At 32.1% G+C, this 19,798-nt stretch overlaps 2 protein-coding genes across 2 annotated transcripts; both read left to right on the top strand.

The window, feature by feature from the left end:
- Positions 1 to 1,645: 1,645 nt before the first annotated feature.
- Positions 1,646 to 10,386, top strand: LOC145333645 (uncharacterized). Its single transcript, XM_080178816.1, has 12 exons — positions 1,646 to 1,690; positions 2,255 to 2,355; positions 2,953 to 2,994; positions 3,954 to 4,073; positions 5,575 to 5,661; positions 6,030 to 6,128; positions 6,520 to 6,581; positions 6,775 to 6,853; positions 8,215 to 8,412; positions 8,709 to 8,750; positions 9,140 to 9,256; positions 9,947 to 10,386. Exons 2-12 carry the CDS (start codon positions 2,262 to 2,264, stop codon positions 10,048 to 10,050), a joined length of 1,044 nt encoding a protein of 347 aa, XP_080034942.1. The 5' UTR covers positions 1,646 to 1,690; positions 2,255 to 2,261; the 3' UTR covers positions 10,051 to 10,386.
- A 1,481-nt stretch (positions 10,387 to 11,867) lies between these two features.
- On the top strand, positions 11,868 to 19,432 carry LOC145334247 (uncharacterized). The gene is made up of 10 exons (XM_080179622.1): positions 11,868 to 12,048; positions 12,177 to 12,274; positions 12,748 to 12,811; positions 13,371 to 13,428; positions 14,086 to 14,277; positions 16,524 to 16,622; positions 17,109 to 17,221; positions 17,912 to 17,993; positions 18,431 to 18,507; positions 19,324 to 19,432. Exons 1-10 carry the CDS (start codon positions 11,903 to 11,905, stop codon positions 19,337 to 19,339), a joined length of 945 nt encoding a protein of 314 aa, XP_080035748.1. The 5' UTR covers positions 11,868 to 11,902; the 3' UTR covers positions 19,340 to 19,432.
- The last annotated feature ends 366 nt before the right edge of the window (positions 19,433 to 19,798 follow it).

Genomic DNA, 19,798 nt, shown 5'->3' with positions numbered 1-19,798 from the left:
AGGTTGTAAAACTATTAAAGGAAGCCTGCAAGAAATACACTGCTTTAACTTCTGAAAGACTGCCACAAGTAGACCCAATACCCCACTTTTGTAGCCTGCAGCTTCACTAATAAGAAAAAAGTCATAGGCAATTCAAAATGACATTTTAGGTATATGAAAATTTTGTAAGTTTTCCATTGCCCATGATAGAAATTTCAAAATTAAATCACCTCGGCTGGAAAGCAAAACTATAAGCTTATTTTCGGCAGCAATTTAGGTTTTCTGTAGCTGATTTTATTTTTACAAAAAAAACTCCTTTTTATATTAAAAATATCTAAAAAAAAATCAGATTAACTTTTTTGTTATTGATGCTGAAGGCTTCAAATTGTAGGTATTGGATCTACTTGCGGCAGTCTTTAAGCAGTTAGGTGTATTTCTTGCAGGGTATCTTTAATGATTATATTTATGTTTATGTAAAAATGCTTCTTATAAAACATGCCTATCTGTCTTCTGTCTGTACCAAAGTATCTCGCTAACCGATGAACCTTTACAGTTTAGCTCAAATGTCCAGTGAAGGTTTATAAATATTTGGGGGAGTGTAACACCTCCTTCCAAAATCTTATCTTAAATTAGGTTTTTTAGTGGCGAAGCTACTCTATAATTCACAATGTCCGTCCGTCTGTAATTAATGTATTAGGGGAAACGTGATTTTCTTGGCTCCTATATAAGGTAGAATGCTGAAATTTTTTGACAACATTCTCATCATTAAGGAGCACAATTTATTATAAGACATCAATGGCGGTCGGACTGCTTTTTAGCAGGTTTTAGGCTATTTTTATATTTTCCAAATGTTCCCCATATCTTTGGGGTTTATGGTCCGATTTTCACAATTTTTTCAGTTAAAAATATCAAAATTAAATTTCCCGTCGTTTGAAGAAAACAACGATGACGGTCAGACTGCCTATTTTCCGGTTTTTGGCTATTTTTATATTTTTTACATTTTTCTTCATAACTTTGGTGTTTATGGTCCGATTTTCAAAATTTTTTCAGTTAAAGATATCAAAATAAAATTTCCTGTCGTTTGAAGAAAACAACAATGGCGGTCAGACTGCCTTTTGGCTATTTTTATATGTTTGACATATTTCCTCATATCTTTGGTATTTTTGGTCCAATTTTAAAACTTTTTTGCATTAACAGTTTCAAAATATATTTTTCCATTGTTATGTGCATCTAGTATGTAATTTACTTTAACCGTCTTCATCATTCACTATAAAACAAGGTGTTTATTTTCTCCAATAAATCTATTCTTGATTTAATAAATACACTTTAAATATACTTGTACGTATTCCCATCCACAATTTGTGCTTCGCTACTTATGGATGTTGTCATCCTTGTTCAATTACATTTCTTTCTTACAGATAAAAAATATACATTAACTATAAAATAAACAAAATCCTAATATTAGAATACCTTGCCAAAAAAATTTATTTTATCAAAAACAAAAGAATTAGTTTTGATAAAATTCTTTTTAAAAAAATGTATCTTTTATTTGAATTTAGATAAGACAAGGAAATATTTTTAAAATTTATTTAACAAATCTTAAAAAGTTATTTTGTAGCTGATAATTCATACTAATTTAGCACCTGTTAAACAAAGACAGCATTTGTAAAAATTATGATTTTCAGTCTCTCAATAGCTTCATAGCCGAAAGGTAGGTAGACACTGTTATAGAACAAAACAATAAAATTATTGCATTAATAAAGTCGATAAGAATCCTTTATTGTCTTTTCTATATTTAATCACTAAAAATTGTTTAGTTAGATATCCTTATAATAAAGTAACAGGAATACAGACATCCTGTAACAGGATGTCTGTCTGTCTACTGTCTGTACCAAAGGATCTCGCTAACTCCTGTACCGATATGGTTCTCCTTTTCAGAGTAGCTTTTAATAGGCCCTGGAAAGGTTTACAGCTATTTTGGGGGAGGGTACCAATCGCAATATTTTTTTGTAAACAGCTGATCTTCACGTAGATTGAAAAGAAAACATTTTTTGGGCCCCTAGAGGCTTCTAGGCAACATTACCTCTTAATTTCTTGAAACAAAAATGAAGCCGAAATTTCTAAATTTTTTCTGAGTTTAGAGGGGGAGGGGGTTTCTGAGCCTGGGTTAACCAACCCAATTAAGATAATCAAAATCGTCAAAAATGCTTTGACATTACAAACATATTTTGCTTAAATATGAACATCAAACGTTACACGATTCCTTTTTTTTTAGAAAAGAAATGATTTTGTTTGTATTAATTCTGTTAGTACAAACACAAGTTATAGTGTACTATGCTTCAGCCCTATCCTACAATCCTATCACAATACCACAAGGTAACTTTATCCTTACAGTAAAAATAACAGTATGTGTGCTCGTCTGTGTGTTTATGGATCTTGGTGGATCTTGCTAACTGCTAAACCGATATGATTCTATTTCAATATACATTTGTAGGAGTTTGAAAATATTCCTGCTGTTTTAATTTTTTGATATGTTAGACTGAAAGTTAAGTAACAAATTGATTTTATGTAACTGGTAACGCAGCTACTCTATGATTAATGTCTGTACGTCTATATCCTTCCGTTTTTAACAAGTTTTAAGAGAATCTGACATATCAACTTGCTGTTTTTTTTTATATAACAGTTTACTGTTCCTTTTACTTCTGGGGTAATAATAAATTGGGAATAGTCTCTTTCGTGGCAACAACATATTTTTAAAATGGCTTTTATAGGTTATTTTAGGTTAGGTTAGGTTATATTGGGTTAGGTGATTGCCCGACAGGGTTAGGCAATTTTCCCCGCAGGGTTAGAGCCCTCCGCAGGGGCTAGAAATAGGAGAAAAGCTACTGTTAAAAATACGAAGAATCGCCCCTTAAGGTGCGTTGCCACGAAAGGGACTATACCCAATAAATTTATTTTCCTTGCTTTTTTTAGTGCAGCCATGTCAAGAAGGGTGGATATTGAATCCAGTGACAGGTAATGTATATCAGATTTATACATTTTTGTACATACTGAAATTATTGACAGCTAGACGAACAGAAAAAAAACAATTTACTTTGACATAGAATGTACTAGGTTTTTTCAAAAAGAAATTATCTTTTTAAATACATAGACTCTGGTAAAGCTCTTTAAAGTGCCTATGAAAAAAGGGGATAAATTTTTTAACTTTGCCATAATAATAAAGGTACTAAGAAAGAGAGGGAATGTCTGATTGAGCCAATAGGAGAATCGCATCGGAATTTACATTGGATCTCATTGGTTGAAATTATGTACACATTTTCCTACGAAGGCATGTTTTTTTTCATTTCATACATACATAAAAGTCAGCTGTTAACAGTATATTTTCTTAGTAGAAAGCTTTGCGGAATCAGAATTAATTGCCCAAAAATTTCGTTAACAATTTGAAAGCTTGAAACAAAGTTGGATTCTTAAAAAAAAAGTTAGGCTGGCAACTCGCTGGTGAGGCAAAATTATTTTTGTGAAAAATCCTCCAAAATCGAATAAAAAAATTTACAAAAATGAAATAAAATCTTAAGAGGGTTATTAACATATGATTTTGTTTAATTTTTGTAGATTTTTAATGTGCTTTTGGATGATTTTTCACAAAAATAATTTTGCCTCACTATCGAATAGCGAGTCTATCATTTTTTAAGAATCCACATCAGCTTGAGTCGAAAGTAAACAATACTTTTGTCTGCTAGGAATGTTCTCTCTTAGATTTGACGAAAAAAGGGTTCAGAATATTCTTCTACTCTTCTATTTCTATTGCCATAATCACCCTCATAAAAACCCCAAAAATATACTTTTTGGCGCTTCCTGCAATGATTAATAGACCATAGTTTTTACAAATGAGGTAATTTAACCCCCCCCCCCCCCACCAATCAAAAAAAAGAATAATAGCTTTGACGTCCTTGCACATAATAATTTTGTTTCAGGATCCTGCTACAAAATTATAAAGGAAAGAGTTAGCTGGCACACAGCTAAATCCAAATGTGCCAGTTTAGGTGCTCAATTAATATCAATTCGCACTAGTCAGGAAAATGACTTTGTAAAAAGTAAGTTTAGTTATTTCTCGCATCGTATTATAAACAGCTTTCCGCGGATATATAATGTACAATTATAAGATTAAAACCAATTTTTATATTCGTAGAAAGCTGGATATAAAACGATGCTAGACATAGTTTTTTCGAATGGATGAGAAACGGTTCCTATCCACCGGATTCGAATGAATACGAGAATAGTTATTTCTCGTATCGTATTATAAACGGCTTTCCGCGGATATAGAATGTACAATTATAAGATTAAAACTAGTTTTTTTAGCCCCGAGGTGCCGGAGGCACCGGCTAAAAAAACCGGTTTTAATCTTATGATTGTACATTTCTATATTCGTAGAAAACTGGATATAATATGATGCTAGACATAGTTTTTTCGTATGGATGAGAACCTGTTTCTATCCACCGGATTCGAATAAATACGAGAAAAGATATTCTTTCTCTCTGTTTTTGTGTCGAAGCTACTCTATAACTCCTATTGTCTGCCCGCAATGCTCTAGATGAAATGAGATTTTATCGGAAGCTCTTCAAGATTGACAACTTACACTTTTTAAAGATTTCTTATTCCAATGAACATCCAGTATATAATTTACTTGTTCTCGTCAGTCTTGCATGCTACAACAGACATGATATATATTTTATAAAATGTGTTATTTTCTACAACATATCCTTATTTCTCTCTCTTACTATCTCTCTTTTATGATCACTAAACATCTTCTCTTCAAATTACTTTATTGTCCATCCTTTATTTTTAATTATCGCTTCTTATCATTTACTGTATGGAAAAATACAAAGAAAGGTTCGGATATAAAATGATATGATATGATATGATACTAAAAGTTCTATCTACTGCTGATATGTAAGATGCAAGACATGTGTAGCAAGAGTAGGATAGTGCCTTGGCCAAAAACAGGTGTAAATTATTTCAAAAAGAGTAATGCCTTCCAGACAAAGGACATTCAAGCAAATGGTTGGTTGTAAATTGGGCTGTAAGCGTCTCTGGATCCAATATCCTATTATATAAAGTAGTAAGCGTTTTTTGTCTGTCCAGAAGGATCTCGCTAACCTCTGAACCGATATAGTTCTCCATTACAGTGAAGATTCTTATAGGTCCTGGGAAGGTTTTAAACTATTTTTGGAGCGGGTGTCTTCACCCCCCTCCCCTTAAAAAATATTTTTTTAAACTCTTTTGAAACTCAAATTTAAAATGGGATGAGGTCGACTTTTCCCACTCTTACCAGTGCCCCTAGAGGCTTCTAGAGGGCGTAGCCGCTAGTTCTTATATAAAGTAACAGTCGTTCTATCTATCTGTATGTAACAAAAGATCTCACTCACACCACTGTACAATTACATCTATGAAATCAACACTAAAAAATATATTTTTCATTATAAAACTAAAATTAAAATTGATGGTCACCTGTCCACATCCTTCTCAATTTGTGCCCCTAGAAGACTCTAGATGTATAGCCACAATTAAATTATAATTATGATAATTTTTTTAAAGATATGTTGATAAAAATTGACGATGATCATGGATTCTGGAATACTGGAGACAGTGCAGGCTCATGGAAACATTCAAATGGCTCTGAAGGTAAACAGTTTAAAATTTGAAATTTAAAAATTGAATCAAGGGAGGGTGGGGGGTAGTTCTTTTTCTATGCCTAACCCCTTCGGCGCATATACCTACTGGACTACCCAATACCCAATTTAACCTAACCTTGCCTTAAGTATTAATAAAAAAAAAATGAAAGACTTCATCTAACCCCCTTATTTTAAGTTCTTTAAAAAAGGGCGGTTGGTTCTGTGCTGAACAAGGTTATGGACAAAATCATTATTAATTGAATTCAATTAGTGCTGTTAACTTATTGGCTTGAGTCCTTGCTCTCTTGTGGTCAGTAAAACGGGAATTCATTTTCTTATCCACAGACTACATGCAATTCAATGCATTATTTTTTTTAGTTAATTTTATAAGCTGGCATGACCAATTTGATGGATTTTGGTTAGGAGCCAATGATATACATCATGAACGTACCTGGGTCTGGACAGACGGATCTCCAGGTAGAATCTCAGGGTTATGAACATACCAAGGTCCTGACAGATGTTAATTCAGGTATTATCTCCAGGTTATGAACGTACTTAAGTCTGAACAGATGGTATCCAGGTTATGAACATAGCTTGGTCTAGACAGAGAGTTCTTCAGGTATGATCTCCAGGTTATGAACATACATGGGTCTGGACAGATAGTTATCCAGGTAAGATCTTCCAGTTATGAACATACCTAATTCTGAATAAATGGTTCTCCAGGTATAATATCCAGGTCATGAACATATATAAAATTTGCAAATCAAGGATACACACGTGACTGCGATTTTTTTACCCTTTGGTTTAACACTATCAATGATTTTTTATAGTAGTGGAAACATTACCTCAATTTCTTATATATTTTTAGTTGATTATACAGACTGGCATGTAGGACAACCAAACAATATACCCTACCAAGATTGTCTAGAGGTAATAATCAAATTTGATTTATAAAATCGCTTTATAAATATGATTTAAAAAGAAGAAATGTGGTTTAGTGGTTGGCCAGATCTTGATGGACAAACAAAAAACCGAATCACTTCTGCTTTATGTATTGTTGTCTCTTGGAGCAAAAATTATGAAATTTTATATTGTATGTTAGTCAATATAAAATTTCTGTTAGATGTGGTGGACAAAAAACGAGTTGGCCTGGAACGACGCATTTTGTTTAACTCTGTTGCCTGCTATTTGTAAGTTACCAGGTAATTGGTAATTAATATTATTTTAGAGGATTTTTTACAAAAACAATTTTGGTGATCTGGCGACTCTCGCCGATTTAGCGATCCAATTTTTTTTTAAACAATCCACCTCTGTTTAATGTGTTTGGGTTCCATTGGAATTCAGCCCACACGGGATTCAACCCACGGAATTCAGCCCAGCGGGATTCAACCCAACGGTATTCAGCCCACACGGGATTCAACCCACGGGATTCAGCCCACCCGGAATTCAGCCCACATGGGACTCAACCCTCGGAATTCAGTCCATATGGGACTCAACCCACGGAATTCAGTCCATACGGGACAAAACCCATGGAATTCAGTCCATACGGGACTCAACCCACGGAATTCAGTCCACACGGGATTCAACCCATTATATATCTAAAATTACCAGTTTGCAAAAATATTTTTTTATTAAATTTGAGAACTAAATTTTTAGAAAATTAAAAAAAAGTTTTAAGTTTATGTAAATTTTTTTTACTGTAGAAATTATTTTTATAAAATATGCTTTATAAAAAAATTTGAGAAAAAAAAATTATTTTCTAAAAATTTGTTTCTTAAATTTGAAAAAAAAAATTATTTGTTTTTAAAACTGAGAATTCAGTCCACACAAAATTCAACCCAATATATATATGAAATGCTCAGTTTTAATAACAAATAATTTTTTTTTCAAATTTGAGAAACAAATTTTTAGAAAATAATTCTTTTTTCTCAAATTTTTTTAAAAAGCCTATTTTATAAAATAATTTCTAAAAATAAAAAAATTTACATAAACTTTTTAAAAAAAAATTCTAAAAATTTTGTTCTCAAATTTAAAAAAAAAATATTTTCTTTCAAACTGGTAATTTTACATATATAATGGGTTGAATCCCGTGTGGACTGAATTCTGTGGGTTGAGTCCCATATGGACTGAATTCCGTGGGTTGAGTCCCGTATGGACTGAATTCCGTGGGTTGAGTCCCGTATGGACTGAATTCCGTGGGTTGAGTCCCGTATGGACTGAATACCATGGGTTGAATCCCGTGTGGGCTGAATACCGTGGGTTGAATCCCGTGTGGGCTGAATACTGTTGGGTTGAATCCCGCTGGGCTGAATTCCATGGGTTGAATCCCGTGTGGGCTGAATTCCAATGGAACCGTCCTGAGAAGGTTTATAACTATTTTGGGTGAGGGTATCTCTACCCTCCCAATTAAAAATGACCCCCTCCCGAAGAAAAAAAATATTTTTTTCTTTTTAAAACTCAAATTGCTATTTAGGTGGGGGTCGACTTTTCCCCCCTCCCACCTAAAGTGCCGCTAGTGAAAGATAAAAAGATAAGGATACTGTAACGGATCTAAAAATAATAGATTTAACCCAAGATTTGGAAGAATCAACAGAATCGCCAACAAACACCATTCCTTCAGTTAAAATCCTAAGTTTTCCAACAACCTCCAATGCACCAATTGTTGACTCTACAATAACCTCCAATGCACCAATTGTTGACTCTACAACAACCTCCAATCCACCAACTACAACTACTGCAATAGAAGGTAGTTCAATTCCAGGTAAAATATTATGAATTCTTTTAAAAATTTACTTCTAACGGCATTGCTCCTTGAGTCCTATAGGGGCACTTTAGAGAAAGAGGGTTGACCCTTTAATTTCAATTTAGTATAAAATAAAAAAGTAAAATATAATAATTTATGAGTTGTTTTTTTGGAAGTTCCCTCCCTAAATAGTCATGAAACTTCCCTTCTTTATGAAGGAGAACCATATCAGTTTAGTTGTTAGTGAGATTCTTTGCTACAGACAGACATTATTTTACTTTAATATATTCTAAATTTCATATTCTTGTCTTCAGAGGAAAAATGTGAGTATGGATTTACAAAAAATCCAGCAACAGGTAAAAATGTTACATAATTAATATTGAAATTGATATTCCTCATAACATTTTTGTTAGTGGGTTTACGGTGGAGTGGTTTACCTCAAATTGTGCCGAGTCAATCACAGATAAACCTTTTTACCCCCCCCCCCCCCCCCCTCCTCCTGTTATTGTAAAATCAATTGAAAATTGTGAACGGTAGTTTTTGGATATTTTACCATAGGCAAAATAAACCTAGCCTTATTTTCTATTTATTTTAAAAATTATTAACTCTGGTAAGGTATCTGTAGGGTGAGCACTGAGATAACTTAATAGACGTCTCTAAATTTTATTATCTAAGTGTTGAAATAGGAACAATTTCTTACACATATCCTTAAATGTAAAGGTAAAATTTGCAAACTTTGTTTCAGGAACATGCTTCAAAATTTTGAAAGATGAACAGAATGGGGAGGCTGCAGATGATCGGACTTGTTCTGCTTTGGCTATTAGTGTTGGTATTGCTATTGGTAGAAGGAATAAAGACAAAGGTGGTACAGGCTAGTTTTAATTTTAGTAGCTATATGTTAGTCTAATGTATATTTGTCTAGTTTTAGCAGGACTGTAGGGAATATTTGGCTGTTTTTTTACACTAGTCGGGTATAGTCCCTTTCGTAAAATCGCACCTTATGGGGCGATATTTCGGATTTTTCACAAGAACTTTTCTCCTATTTCTAGCCCCTGCTGGGGGTTCTAACCCTGCGGGGCCAATTACCTAACCCTGTGGGGCATTCACCTAACCCAATATAACCTAATCTAACCTAAAATAACCTATAAAAAGCTATTTTAAAAATACGACGAATCGCCGCTTATGGGGCGATGTTACGAAAAGGACTAATCCCCACTAGTCCCTAGAGTTTTACAATAACGTTTTCTTATTCCTTGAAGACTTTTATTTAATTTTGATTGGTTGTTTAATTAAGTTGAGTGTCCAAGCGTTTGAACCACTAATTGTTATCTTCAGAAAATCCTTTGGTCTTAAGGTATAAGATAACGGATGATAAATTAAGTTACATCCCTTATGATGAGAAACAAAATTATCACTCCTGTAAACTGAAATTAGCGGTTGAAAAGTTTAGACACTGCTATTTTTAATCAACCAATCAAACTGCTATACTAATGAACAATATTGACCTTGTAAAAATTAATTAAATAGATATTTAAAGATTTTTTACATTTAGATCTTCTTATACAAATAAATGGACAATATGGAGAATTTGTTGATGGATTTGAAAATGATATACCATCAGATGAAAGCTTTTCATGCAGCATCCTTTATAAATAAAACTAAAAGACTGTAAAAATAAACAAGGATGACAACATCCATAAGTAGCGAAACACAAAAATCATTGAATTGAATTGGGTTCTAGTGAAGATTTTTAGTTTCAAAACAAAAATAGAAAGAGAGAAAATATTTAAAAACTGAAAGAAACCACATTTACCCCATAATATAGCGTTGCAGACTGACTGACGGACAGTCAAAGTGAATTAAAGAGTAGCTTCGCTATTAATATTTTTTAAAAAGTGACAAAAATGTAATATTAAACATAATTATTTTTAAAAATGTTTATTGAAATATGTTCAGAATGATATTAGTGTAAAATAAAATCTTAGTCTTTAAAACTTACAATACAATTTACAAAATTAAAAGACAAAAATAAACAAAAATTCTAGAATATGTAATATAATATATTTTCTAGTAATCTTGATTGATTGGTTTAAATCATGGGACAATCTTAATTATCAGCATTGGGGAAGGTACATTAATTTATCGGAGGAATAAGGTATGACCAACAAGCGAAATAAATCTAAAATAAAATTGGGGGGGGGGAGATGGAAAGGTCGTCAATTTTACTATGTGATGCCCCCCGATAACAGCTTAAAAACACATATACGTTTCGAGAATTTTTAAAAACTTAATTTCGTTGCTGCTATAAGCTGAATTATCGTGCAAAGTCTTATTCCGTGAAATCCCCAATTAAATTAAAATCTGAAAATAATCTTTGTGGAAGACGACTTTAGAAACAAAAATAATATAACGGCATTATTAAGTTTCCGCAAATTGTAAACAAACAATTTTAAAGATTTTAAATTTTGAAATTTTAACTAAATGTTATGATAAATAATTTGAAGATTATAGAATAATGAAAGACACTATCAACTGCGCCCCTAGCATATAAAGGCTCTTCATGTTCATTGAGGTTGGTTGGGGGAATAACCGCCCATTTTAATTATATTTTTAGAAATTATTTGTAGAGAACAAATTTGTATATATTTATAAAACAATATAGAATGATGTCTGTCCGTCCGTCTTAAGCTTAAGATATCGGTAACCGCTAAACCGATTGCATTCTACTCTTCAGGGAATATACTTGATGGTCCTGTGGTGGTTTTAGGCTATTTTTATTTGAGGGAGGGGGACACTCCCAAACCTCCCCAAAACAAAAAAAAATCTCCCTTCCATTTATTTGCCGATGCATGTACCTAATGAAAACTTTGGAGCTGCATCACCATTTTTTTGATTACCTCTTTGGGCAAAGTTCCTAAGGGCTAGGGGCAAAGCCGCTATTATGATATAATATATATATATAGCGAGCATTATTTTTGGGGGTTTTCTTTGAGGCCGGACAAACAAACGAACACCATTCTACACCTTTTATGAATAAAAATAAATATATAAAAGAATTTTAGTATAATCCTTATATAAAAGTAACAGTATGTCTATATATCCGCTTCCGCCGTCTGTCTAATTGAGATCGAGTAACTTAAGATCTCATTAAACCTATAGAAATGGTCAATTCTCCTTTACAGTGAATCTTCATATAGGTCAAGGGAAGGTTTATAACTATTTTTTTTTGAGTGTTTCATCTATTTATCATCCTATCACCAAGACAAATAACACGCTGAAAATAATAATACCCTTTCCTATAAAAATAATAGGTACCTATATAATATATATTTTTTTTATAATTTAAAATTATACCATTCTTATTGTATTATATCCCCTCGATTTAGGTATACAAGAGTGTCAACATTTTTTGGGTGTGCTTTACGCACCCAAGTGGTAAAAGTCTTTGCACTGGTTCTATTTGTCACATTTTAACATTATTTTCAGAATTAAGAAATCAAATTTAAAAATGGATCAATTATTATCAATCAGCAATGAGCTCTCAGTTTGTGAAGCTATGGTTGAGGACATACTCGAGAAATTAGATGATCTGGAATCTCCTTCAATTGTCAGTGAAAATTTGTATCTGCTACTCTTACTGGCTGGAAACTGCAGGTTCGGAATGACTTTTTAGTATTAAAATAAGTATTTTTAAAAGACAAAGGTTGCCACGAACTTACAATCTGGTAAATTTTAGACTTTAAGAATTAAAAATTTAGAATAATTTCATATTTTTACCCTAGATCTCATATCAAACTGCATGTACAAAACCAGCAGGATGGAGTTAAAAGATATAAATCCGCGAAAGAATGTTTTGATGTCACATTCGACCAAAAGGAAAGTGTTCATTTAGATCATGTGTTACCCACGGCTGATTGTAACTTGCAGTCCATCATTGGGGAGGTGATTGGTTCGAATCTCGGTCCTAACCGCGTCATAACTAAAGACGTCAAAAGTTTTACTTTTGCCACTATGGTAAATGCGTGACATTAATAGTAAGAGTATGTGAATGCCATAGCCCAAATAAGGGGCAACTCATAGTTAGGACTTCCAGGCTTCTGGCCTTACGTTCTTATCAATCGTCAATAGAGGCATTACATCATGGGTTCATGTTTATCAATTAAAATCATGATAACAAAAAAAGGGATAAATATAACTTTTCAATCAATAATATGTATATGCAAAATGAGTAATTTTGTTTATCATCATTGGGGGATATACCAACTAAGCGTCTATTGTCTTATCTCATAAGATCCCTGATAAAAATTCCATTGTTATAAATAAAATAAAAATATGATCACTGAATAAAGGAAGGTGATATCAAAGTAGAGGTTGAGAGTTCGGATGATGAATTGGAAACTGGAACAAAAAGAAAAAGGGAATATACATTCCATTTTACAAGATTTATATTTGATTTTACAACTTCAAAATTTTGAGGGGTTTGCTGTTTAGTTTATAAGATTATATCTATCTATCCTATAATATAAAGTAATAAGCTTTTTTTGTCTGTAGCGAAGGATCTCGCTAACCGCTGAACCGATATGGTTCTGCTTTACAGTGAAGCCTCTTATAGGCTCTGAGATGGTTTTAGGCTATCTAATTTAAAAAAAAAATAAATCTGAGTATGGTTTTAGGCTATTTTACTGCCCTTCGAATATAGAGCACCTAGATGCTAGGGTCGCAGCCGCTAGTATGTAATATTTCATTTTAATATAAACCAAAAGTTCTTTGGATTTCCTGTAATGGATAAAAAATGAGTTTATTATTAGCAAAGCTACGAAATATACGTCCGCTTGTAAGACTAAGCCATTAAATAGAGAAACCTTGTATTTCTCGGCTCCTATTCAAGATAGTTTTATTTATTAGTGTTTTTTTTTTCACACAAAAAAAAAGATTTTAAAAACCCAAGGATGTTATAAAATGGAAATTATTAAAAGACGGAAAAGAGATTGTGTTGTAAAGAAAGAAGATTCAAACAATTCAGAATCTTTAGGAATAAATATTTTTGATATATGTTGAACCCCCTGGCAAAATTAAGTTTTAAAAATATCAGATAGGGAAGGGACATTTGACTATAAAATAAATTAGTAATTATGATATCTCAGTTTCTTTATAGTGTAAAAACTTTGGGTACTTTTCTTAAATCTTTATTGGATGTTTCAATCTATTTCAACCATGCCGTTTTTAAGGTTCGTAAAAAACTACTTATACATTAAGTTATGGTGAATTCAGAGGTAAATTCATATAAAACTTTTGCCTCACTAAAATCAGTTTGCCTCACTACAATTTTAGTGAAGCAAAATTATTCCCTCGAAATTTTTAGTGAGCCTCACTGATTTTAGTGAGGCAAAATTTTTTTAAGAATTCACCTCAGTATTTTTTCCGCTATTTTATGATATCATAAGCATTTTAATGAAAGTTTTAATTTTTATACTATGTACATGTAGTTTTCAAAATATCAAAAACAGCAAAGCAAAATTTGTCATCAAATCATACTATGTTTGGTAGAAGTTAGTTTTTTTTCTAGTAATTTTATTGCTGATACATAATTATCAGGTATACATACAATTACACCTCAATACATCAAATGCACCTCATGCAACTATCCCTTTGTAAAAGTTCAATATTGATCGATATTTATACTTAACAGGATTACATTTTGAAAACACAGAATACTTGGAAAACTCAGATAACGGTTCTGACGCTGATTTTGAACCTTATAAATCTGACAAATCCACGAAAGAATCATTCTCGTGTGATATATGTAGTAAACCTTTTGCCAAAAAGAGTAAACTTGAAAGACACATGGAGACTCATAGCAGCAAGAAGTCTTTTAGTTGTCAGGGATGATTATTGTTTACCAAAATTGCAAGAATTATAAAAGTAAATTAGATGGTCCATTGACTATACCTGCTTTAATATTAATCATAAGGAAAAAGGATAAGAGGATGAATACTCACCCCTTTTTCATGGTAAAATACTACTTCCCCATCCCTAAATTTAGAAGCAGACGAAAATCAAAAACCGCCCAGGGCTTTTTGTAAGTCAATCATAAATAATAATGTGAATAAAAAGAAAAGCGATATTTAGCAAACAGCCGTGGGCGGTCAGAATCAGCTGAATGTTCATTATGAAAAAAATTTCCCCCTTTTTAGAAATAGAAGGATTCATCTTTCATGAACAAATTTTTTTAAATAAAAAAAAAATTCTATGTAATTTTTAATTAAAACATTAAAACGAAAATATCTAATCTAATATTCTTGCCCTAAATATGGAAATAGTAAAAAGTAAAAAAATATTTTTTAAAATAATTTTTAATCCTCCCATTTGAAAAGTAGTGGAATAGCAATAAATTTTAGCGCGGCAACAGCGCTGAGTAGGCCTCAAGGCCCACTGCCTATTTTCGTCTTCTAGTTGCTTCGATTCCTCTCTTTTATTTTTTTCTCTATGATATTAATGCACAGTAGGGTTGCACTCTTTTGGTTTTCTTCCTAAATTTTAGAGGTATTGTTAAAAGTTAGACTTCAGCACGGGGTTTGTAGGGTTATTTAATCTATCTAGATTAGTAAGTAATATACGTGGTTACTGCGGGGGGGGGGGGTTCTAAACCACTTTTACCAGGTGTGTTGTTTCTCTATTATCATTATAATACCTACCCTTCCTCCAAACAACTTTCAAGAAATTAGAGACTCTTCAAAATTCAACATACAAAAATCTAAAACTTTTTGCAATAAAAACAATAGGGTAAGGGGGGGGAAGTTTCGGTAAGGGGCTATTCTCGGTAATTTCGACCTACCTTCATTAAATGACCTTTTTCTCCATGTTCCTTTCAAATGACAGAAAAAAACATAAAAGCAAATTTGTTCCTTATTAAATTGCCTACAAAAAAGTATAAAATGAATTTTTTGTGAGATGAATATTAAGGGTACTTATTGGGTCTCAAAGTCGGACGAAAAATTTTTTTTTTCCAAAAATTTTTTAGTAGGTGTGTAAAGATCGACGTACACAAAAATTGGTAAGACCTAGAGCTGATCTGAAAAACTTTTTGAACTAGAAATTGCCCGCTTTTTCCAAATCCGTTGAGAGCTTTAAAATCGGGTTAATATTTTTTTCAAAAATGACCAAAGTTGGCGCCGGGGGAAAAATCGGTAATTTCAAAAGAAATTAAAATTCAACTTTTAAGGTCATGTTTTCATGTTTTCTTTTGTCAAATCTATTATTCCATATGGACTTTTTAAGAATTAGGCCTAAAAATGAATAGAACAGATAAAAAACAAAAAAAAATTAATTTTATTTTTTGAATCAAAATTTTGCGAGGAAAAAATCAAAATTACTGGTCCTTTGAAAAAAAAAATATTTTTGACATAGGAGGAATAGTCCGATCTTTATGAATTTTTTTGTGGTTAATCCCAATATCCTATACTAATTATGATTTATTACGCTTGGTTGGTCGTTTGGCCTTTTTTCATCAATTTTTTTAAGGTTAAAATGTAGTCAAGATTTTTTGCAAAGATGACACTTTTGCTTCAAATTCAATTTTTGAGGTCAATTTTTAATCAATTTTCATGTTTTTTGGGCTAAATCTATAGTTCAATGTGAGCTTTTTTAGGATCAGGCCTAAAAAGTAATAAAATACGTTTTTTTCTTATATTAATTTTAAGTTTAAAAAAAAAAAAATTTCGAAAAAAAAAATCGAAAATTCGCGTCTTTCAAAAAAATTCATTTTTAACATAGAAGGAATAGTCCGATCATTATGAAACTTTTTGTGGATAATCCCTATAACCTATTCTAATTATGATTATTTATGTTCGACTGGCCGTTTGGCCGTTTTTCATCGATTTTTTTTAGGTTGAAAAAAATTACCGATATTTCCCCCGGTGGTGGGGAAATATCGGTAACTTTTTTGCGGTCAATTTCGGCCAACTTCTAAAAGTCCTAGGATAATGTCCTTTTAGGACCTGATAGTCCTTTCCGTAAGCTTTCTACTGGTCTTGGTTTCATTTGAAAATATTAATATTTACCCCATTTTTTTTCAAAAAAACCGAAAAAAAACCGAAATTTCCCCCCCCTTACCCTAATCAAATGTATAGCTGTGTGACAAAGACTTTAAGTATGAACAAAATTTGCGGCTTCATTTTAACAAAGTTCACGCAGAAAATGATAATCAAAAACTTTTCAATTGTGACAAGGAATCATTTTATTAGATGTTTTCTTTAATAACTCTTAAAGTTTTCATAGAAAGGTTTTTACATTTTCCATCCAAAACTCTAAACATTATATATCCAAGATTTGAAGTACTTAAGAGGGTTCAAATTGTGAGCGATTGGTTTTTTTTAGCACCCTTTAACATACCCTAACCTGACCAAAATTAATAAACAAAGAAATGAAACCCCCAACCCCCTTATATATTATTTTTTTTCAATTCATTCCAAGTATCATGTCAATAAAAGTGATAAGAGTAAAGAAGGTAAAGAAATTACATTTTAAACTGTTTAGTTCTATTATTACATTTTAAACTTTTAGTGCTATTGATTGAAAAATTTGATAGTTTACAATATCATACACAAACTTAGCAACTCTAAATTATGGCAGAGGTCATAATAGCCTGATCCTTTAATTTATAAGAAAAAAAAATGTGGATAAAGATGGGAAATAAAATGATTTCTTGTGGTTAGTGTGGTGAATCATTTGCTCGGATGGAGTCTTTGAAGAAACATATGGAAGTTCATTTTGTTGAGGAATCTCCTTTTCATTGTAAACTTTGTGTCAGATCTTTTCCAGATGAAAGGTATGCTTCATGTTTTTGATATTCTTGGTCATTAATAGTTTTTGATTAACTAGTTATTAGTCTTTCAAGATAATTTTGTCATGGGCCTCAACTAATAAAACAATCAATCCATCCTTAAATAAAAGTAACAGGATCAGTGTGTGTCAGTCTGTACTATAAGATTTCTGTAATCACTGAACTGATATTATTCTTCTTTACAGTGTAGCTTACAGTGTAGGTCCTCAGAAAGCTAGTAACTATTTTCGGGGAGTATACCACAACCATCCCAAGAGAAATCAGCAATAGAAAAATATAATCACCCAAAAAAACTTTTTATTAAAACTGCAATTGAGGGGGAGGGGTTAACTCCTCCACCCCCTTAAGGGGCGTAGCCGCTAGTATAGTAGGAAGGGATATGCTATTTCAAAACCAAGCCTAAAACAAAGCTTAACTAGTTGCTCTAATGGGGTGCAGTTTAAAATTGAGAAGTAATGGCGAAAAAACAACCGTTAAAGTTTTTGAAAGCTTTTTTGCCAAATTAGACTATTTTAACTTAATTGAGACCAATCAAAAAAGTTCCCCGGGCTTACATGCACTTTTGACAATTGCATTATTTGAAAAATACCACTACTTAATACTCAACCACAAAAAGAATATGCATTTTATGTTTTTTTCTTTTGACTCCCTTTAAAATTGAATAACATATTTTAGTAAATTGGACCAGCACAATAAAAGACAGCACAGAGAAATGTGGATGAAGGAAAATAAGAAAAATCTTCTCTCTTGTGAACAGGTTACATTTGACACTTCCTTTTAATAAAAAATCGAAGGGGTTGTTGGCTTTAGAGGGATGTAATACATGCAAAAAAATGCGGTTCTATTTCATAGTCAGATGAGTGGATACACCCCACCTTTAATAATAAATTGAAATTTTTTGGATTTTAAACCTTAACCCCCCCCCCCCCCTTCTCCTTTTGGCTGTTTTAGAAGATTAATTAAGGTTGTGTATCCACCACCCCTCTTCTACACGCCTCTAGATGGAAGATATCACAGAGTTTTAATAGTTTAATCTACCTAACACTAGATTCTCAGCAAATGTCCTAGCCACATTAGTCTTTTTTAAGAATGGTAATATTTTTGTTCTGAATATGGTGTAGGTACTTATTGGTGAAATTGTTTTTTTTTTTGTGAGAATATTATAAGTTCAATTAATTTAAATTCTTATTTTAGTGTGAGAAAACTTTTATGTCTTCCGATCATCTGATGAAACACATTTTAAAACATGCTGAAAAAAGAAAATCAAATAAGTAAGTAGGTATAGTATAGATGTATTATACAAAACAACAAGAGTTACGTCCATAGCCTATAGTTATTAAAATTAGTGATGGCAATCCGTCGAATTTTTGGGCCGGATTCGGATTCCGGATTCTTAAAGAATCCTTTTAAAAAAAGTGGCGGATTCCTTGCGGATTTCGGATTCGGATTCCGGATTCTAGCAGTATTTTAAAAGGCTTTTTAAAAAAATAAATGAAGCATGAAAAGCTGTGAAATGAAAATAAATACTTACAAAAAAAAGGCAACTATGGATGCCAGCTACCATTATACCTGTAGTTAAGAAGAAACAATAAAATACTTTTTATGTATATGTCTGCCACAATATAAATAAGTTTTGTCTGAAAAAAAAACTGTTATTTGTATTTGTAATTCTAGCCTACCAATTAAGAATCCGGAATCCGCTATTAAAAAACAGATTCCGGATTCGGATTCCAAAATTTGCCCAAAAATTGGGCGGATTCCAGATCCGGATTGCCATCCCTAATTAAAATATAACAACCTAAAACCTTCTACATATGCTTTCCTTGTATAGAGGACCAAGGCAATACTTTTGTTAGTGAGATCTTAACTCATAAACTAAAAATCATATATAATAGGATACCTAAGAAGTCTTATATTTTTTTAGAAGCAAAACAGTAATCCAAGAAAATTGTTAGATGCTATATAAAAAAATGTTGATTCTTGAACAAAATCATGGTTTTATATTTTTCTTTTCTTGAGACATTTTTTCTAATATATTATTGATAGGTAACTAACTAACAATTTTTTTTATGTGTTTTTTATTTTTGTGTCAATTCTCAGTGAAACAACTAAAATACTCAGGAATCTTGAGGGATTAGACAATGGACGATGAATTAATATGTGTCGCTAATGAATGATAATAAATAAAGGGGGGGGGGGGGGGCGAAAGTGACACTTTTTGAAACCAAAACTAAAAATCAAAGGAACTCAACTAAAAAAAGAGTTATAGGTCTGACATTTTTGAGTTGAGTTTCTTTGTTGACTTTTAGTTTTGGTTTCAAAAAGTGTCACTTTCGCCCCCCCCCCCCCTTTTATTATCATTCTGTTGATTTAAAATATTTTAAAAGTTTGGTCACTGCTTGTAAATGAACCAAACAATAAGGATTTTATAAAAGTACCCAAAGTTTTTTTTTAAGTCAACGAATGTGTTTCTACAACTTTGGGTTTCAGTATAGTTTACAATCCATTGTCCCCTCCTTTCCTGGAAATATTATTTTCATTATGTAAGTTTTTTATGTAACT

This window comes from Acartia tonsa, chromosome 12 (assembly GCF_053477335.1).
Source record: "Acartia tonsa isolate MP-2025a chromosome 12, ASM5347733v1, whole genome shotgun sequence".
Taxonomy (NCBI): Eukaryota; Metazoa; Arthropoda; class Copepoda; order Calanoida; family Acartiidae; genus Acartia; species Acartia tonsa.
Note: the sequence above shows the minus strand (reverse complement) of the source record. Positions and strands in the feature narration are given on the sequence as shown.

Bases quoted from the DNA above. Each gene is read 5' to 3' on its own strand.
- LOC145333645 (XM_080178816.1), top strand. From the start codon at position 2,262: ATGATTTTGTTTGTATTAATTCTGTTAGTACAAACACAAGTTATAGTG. The intron at 6,582-6,774 runs GTAATAATCAAA...AATTTCTGTTAG, and splicing joins CCTACCAAGATTGTCTAGAG to ATGTGGTGGACAAAAAACGA. The intron at 6,854-8,214 runs GTAATTGGTAAT...TAAAAATAATAG, and splicing joins TGCTATTTGTAAGTTACCAG to ATTTAACCCAAGATTTGGAA.
- LOC145334247 (XM_080179622.1), top strand. From the start codon at position 11,903: ATGGATCAATTATTATCAATCAGCAATGAGCTCTCAGTTTGTGAAGCT. The intron at 13,429-14,085 runs ATAAATATTTTT...TACTTAACAGGA, and splicing joins ACAATTCAGAATCTTTAGGA to TTACATTTTGAAAACACAGA. The intron at 17,222-17,911 runs GTATGCTTCATG...AACATATTTTAG, and splicing joins AGATCTTTTCCAGATGAAAG to TAAATTGGACCAGCACAATA.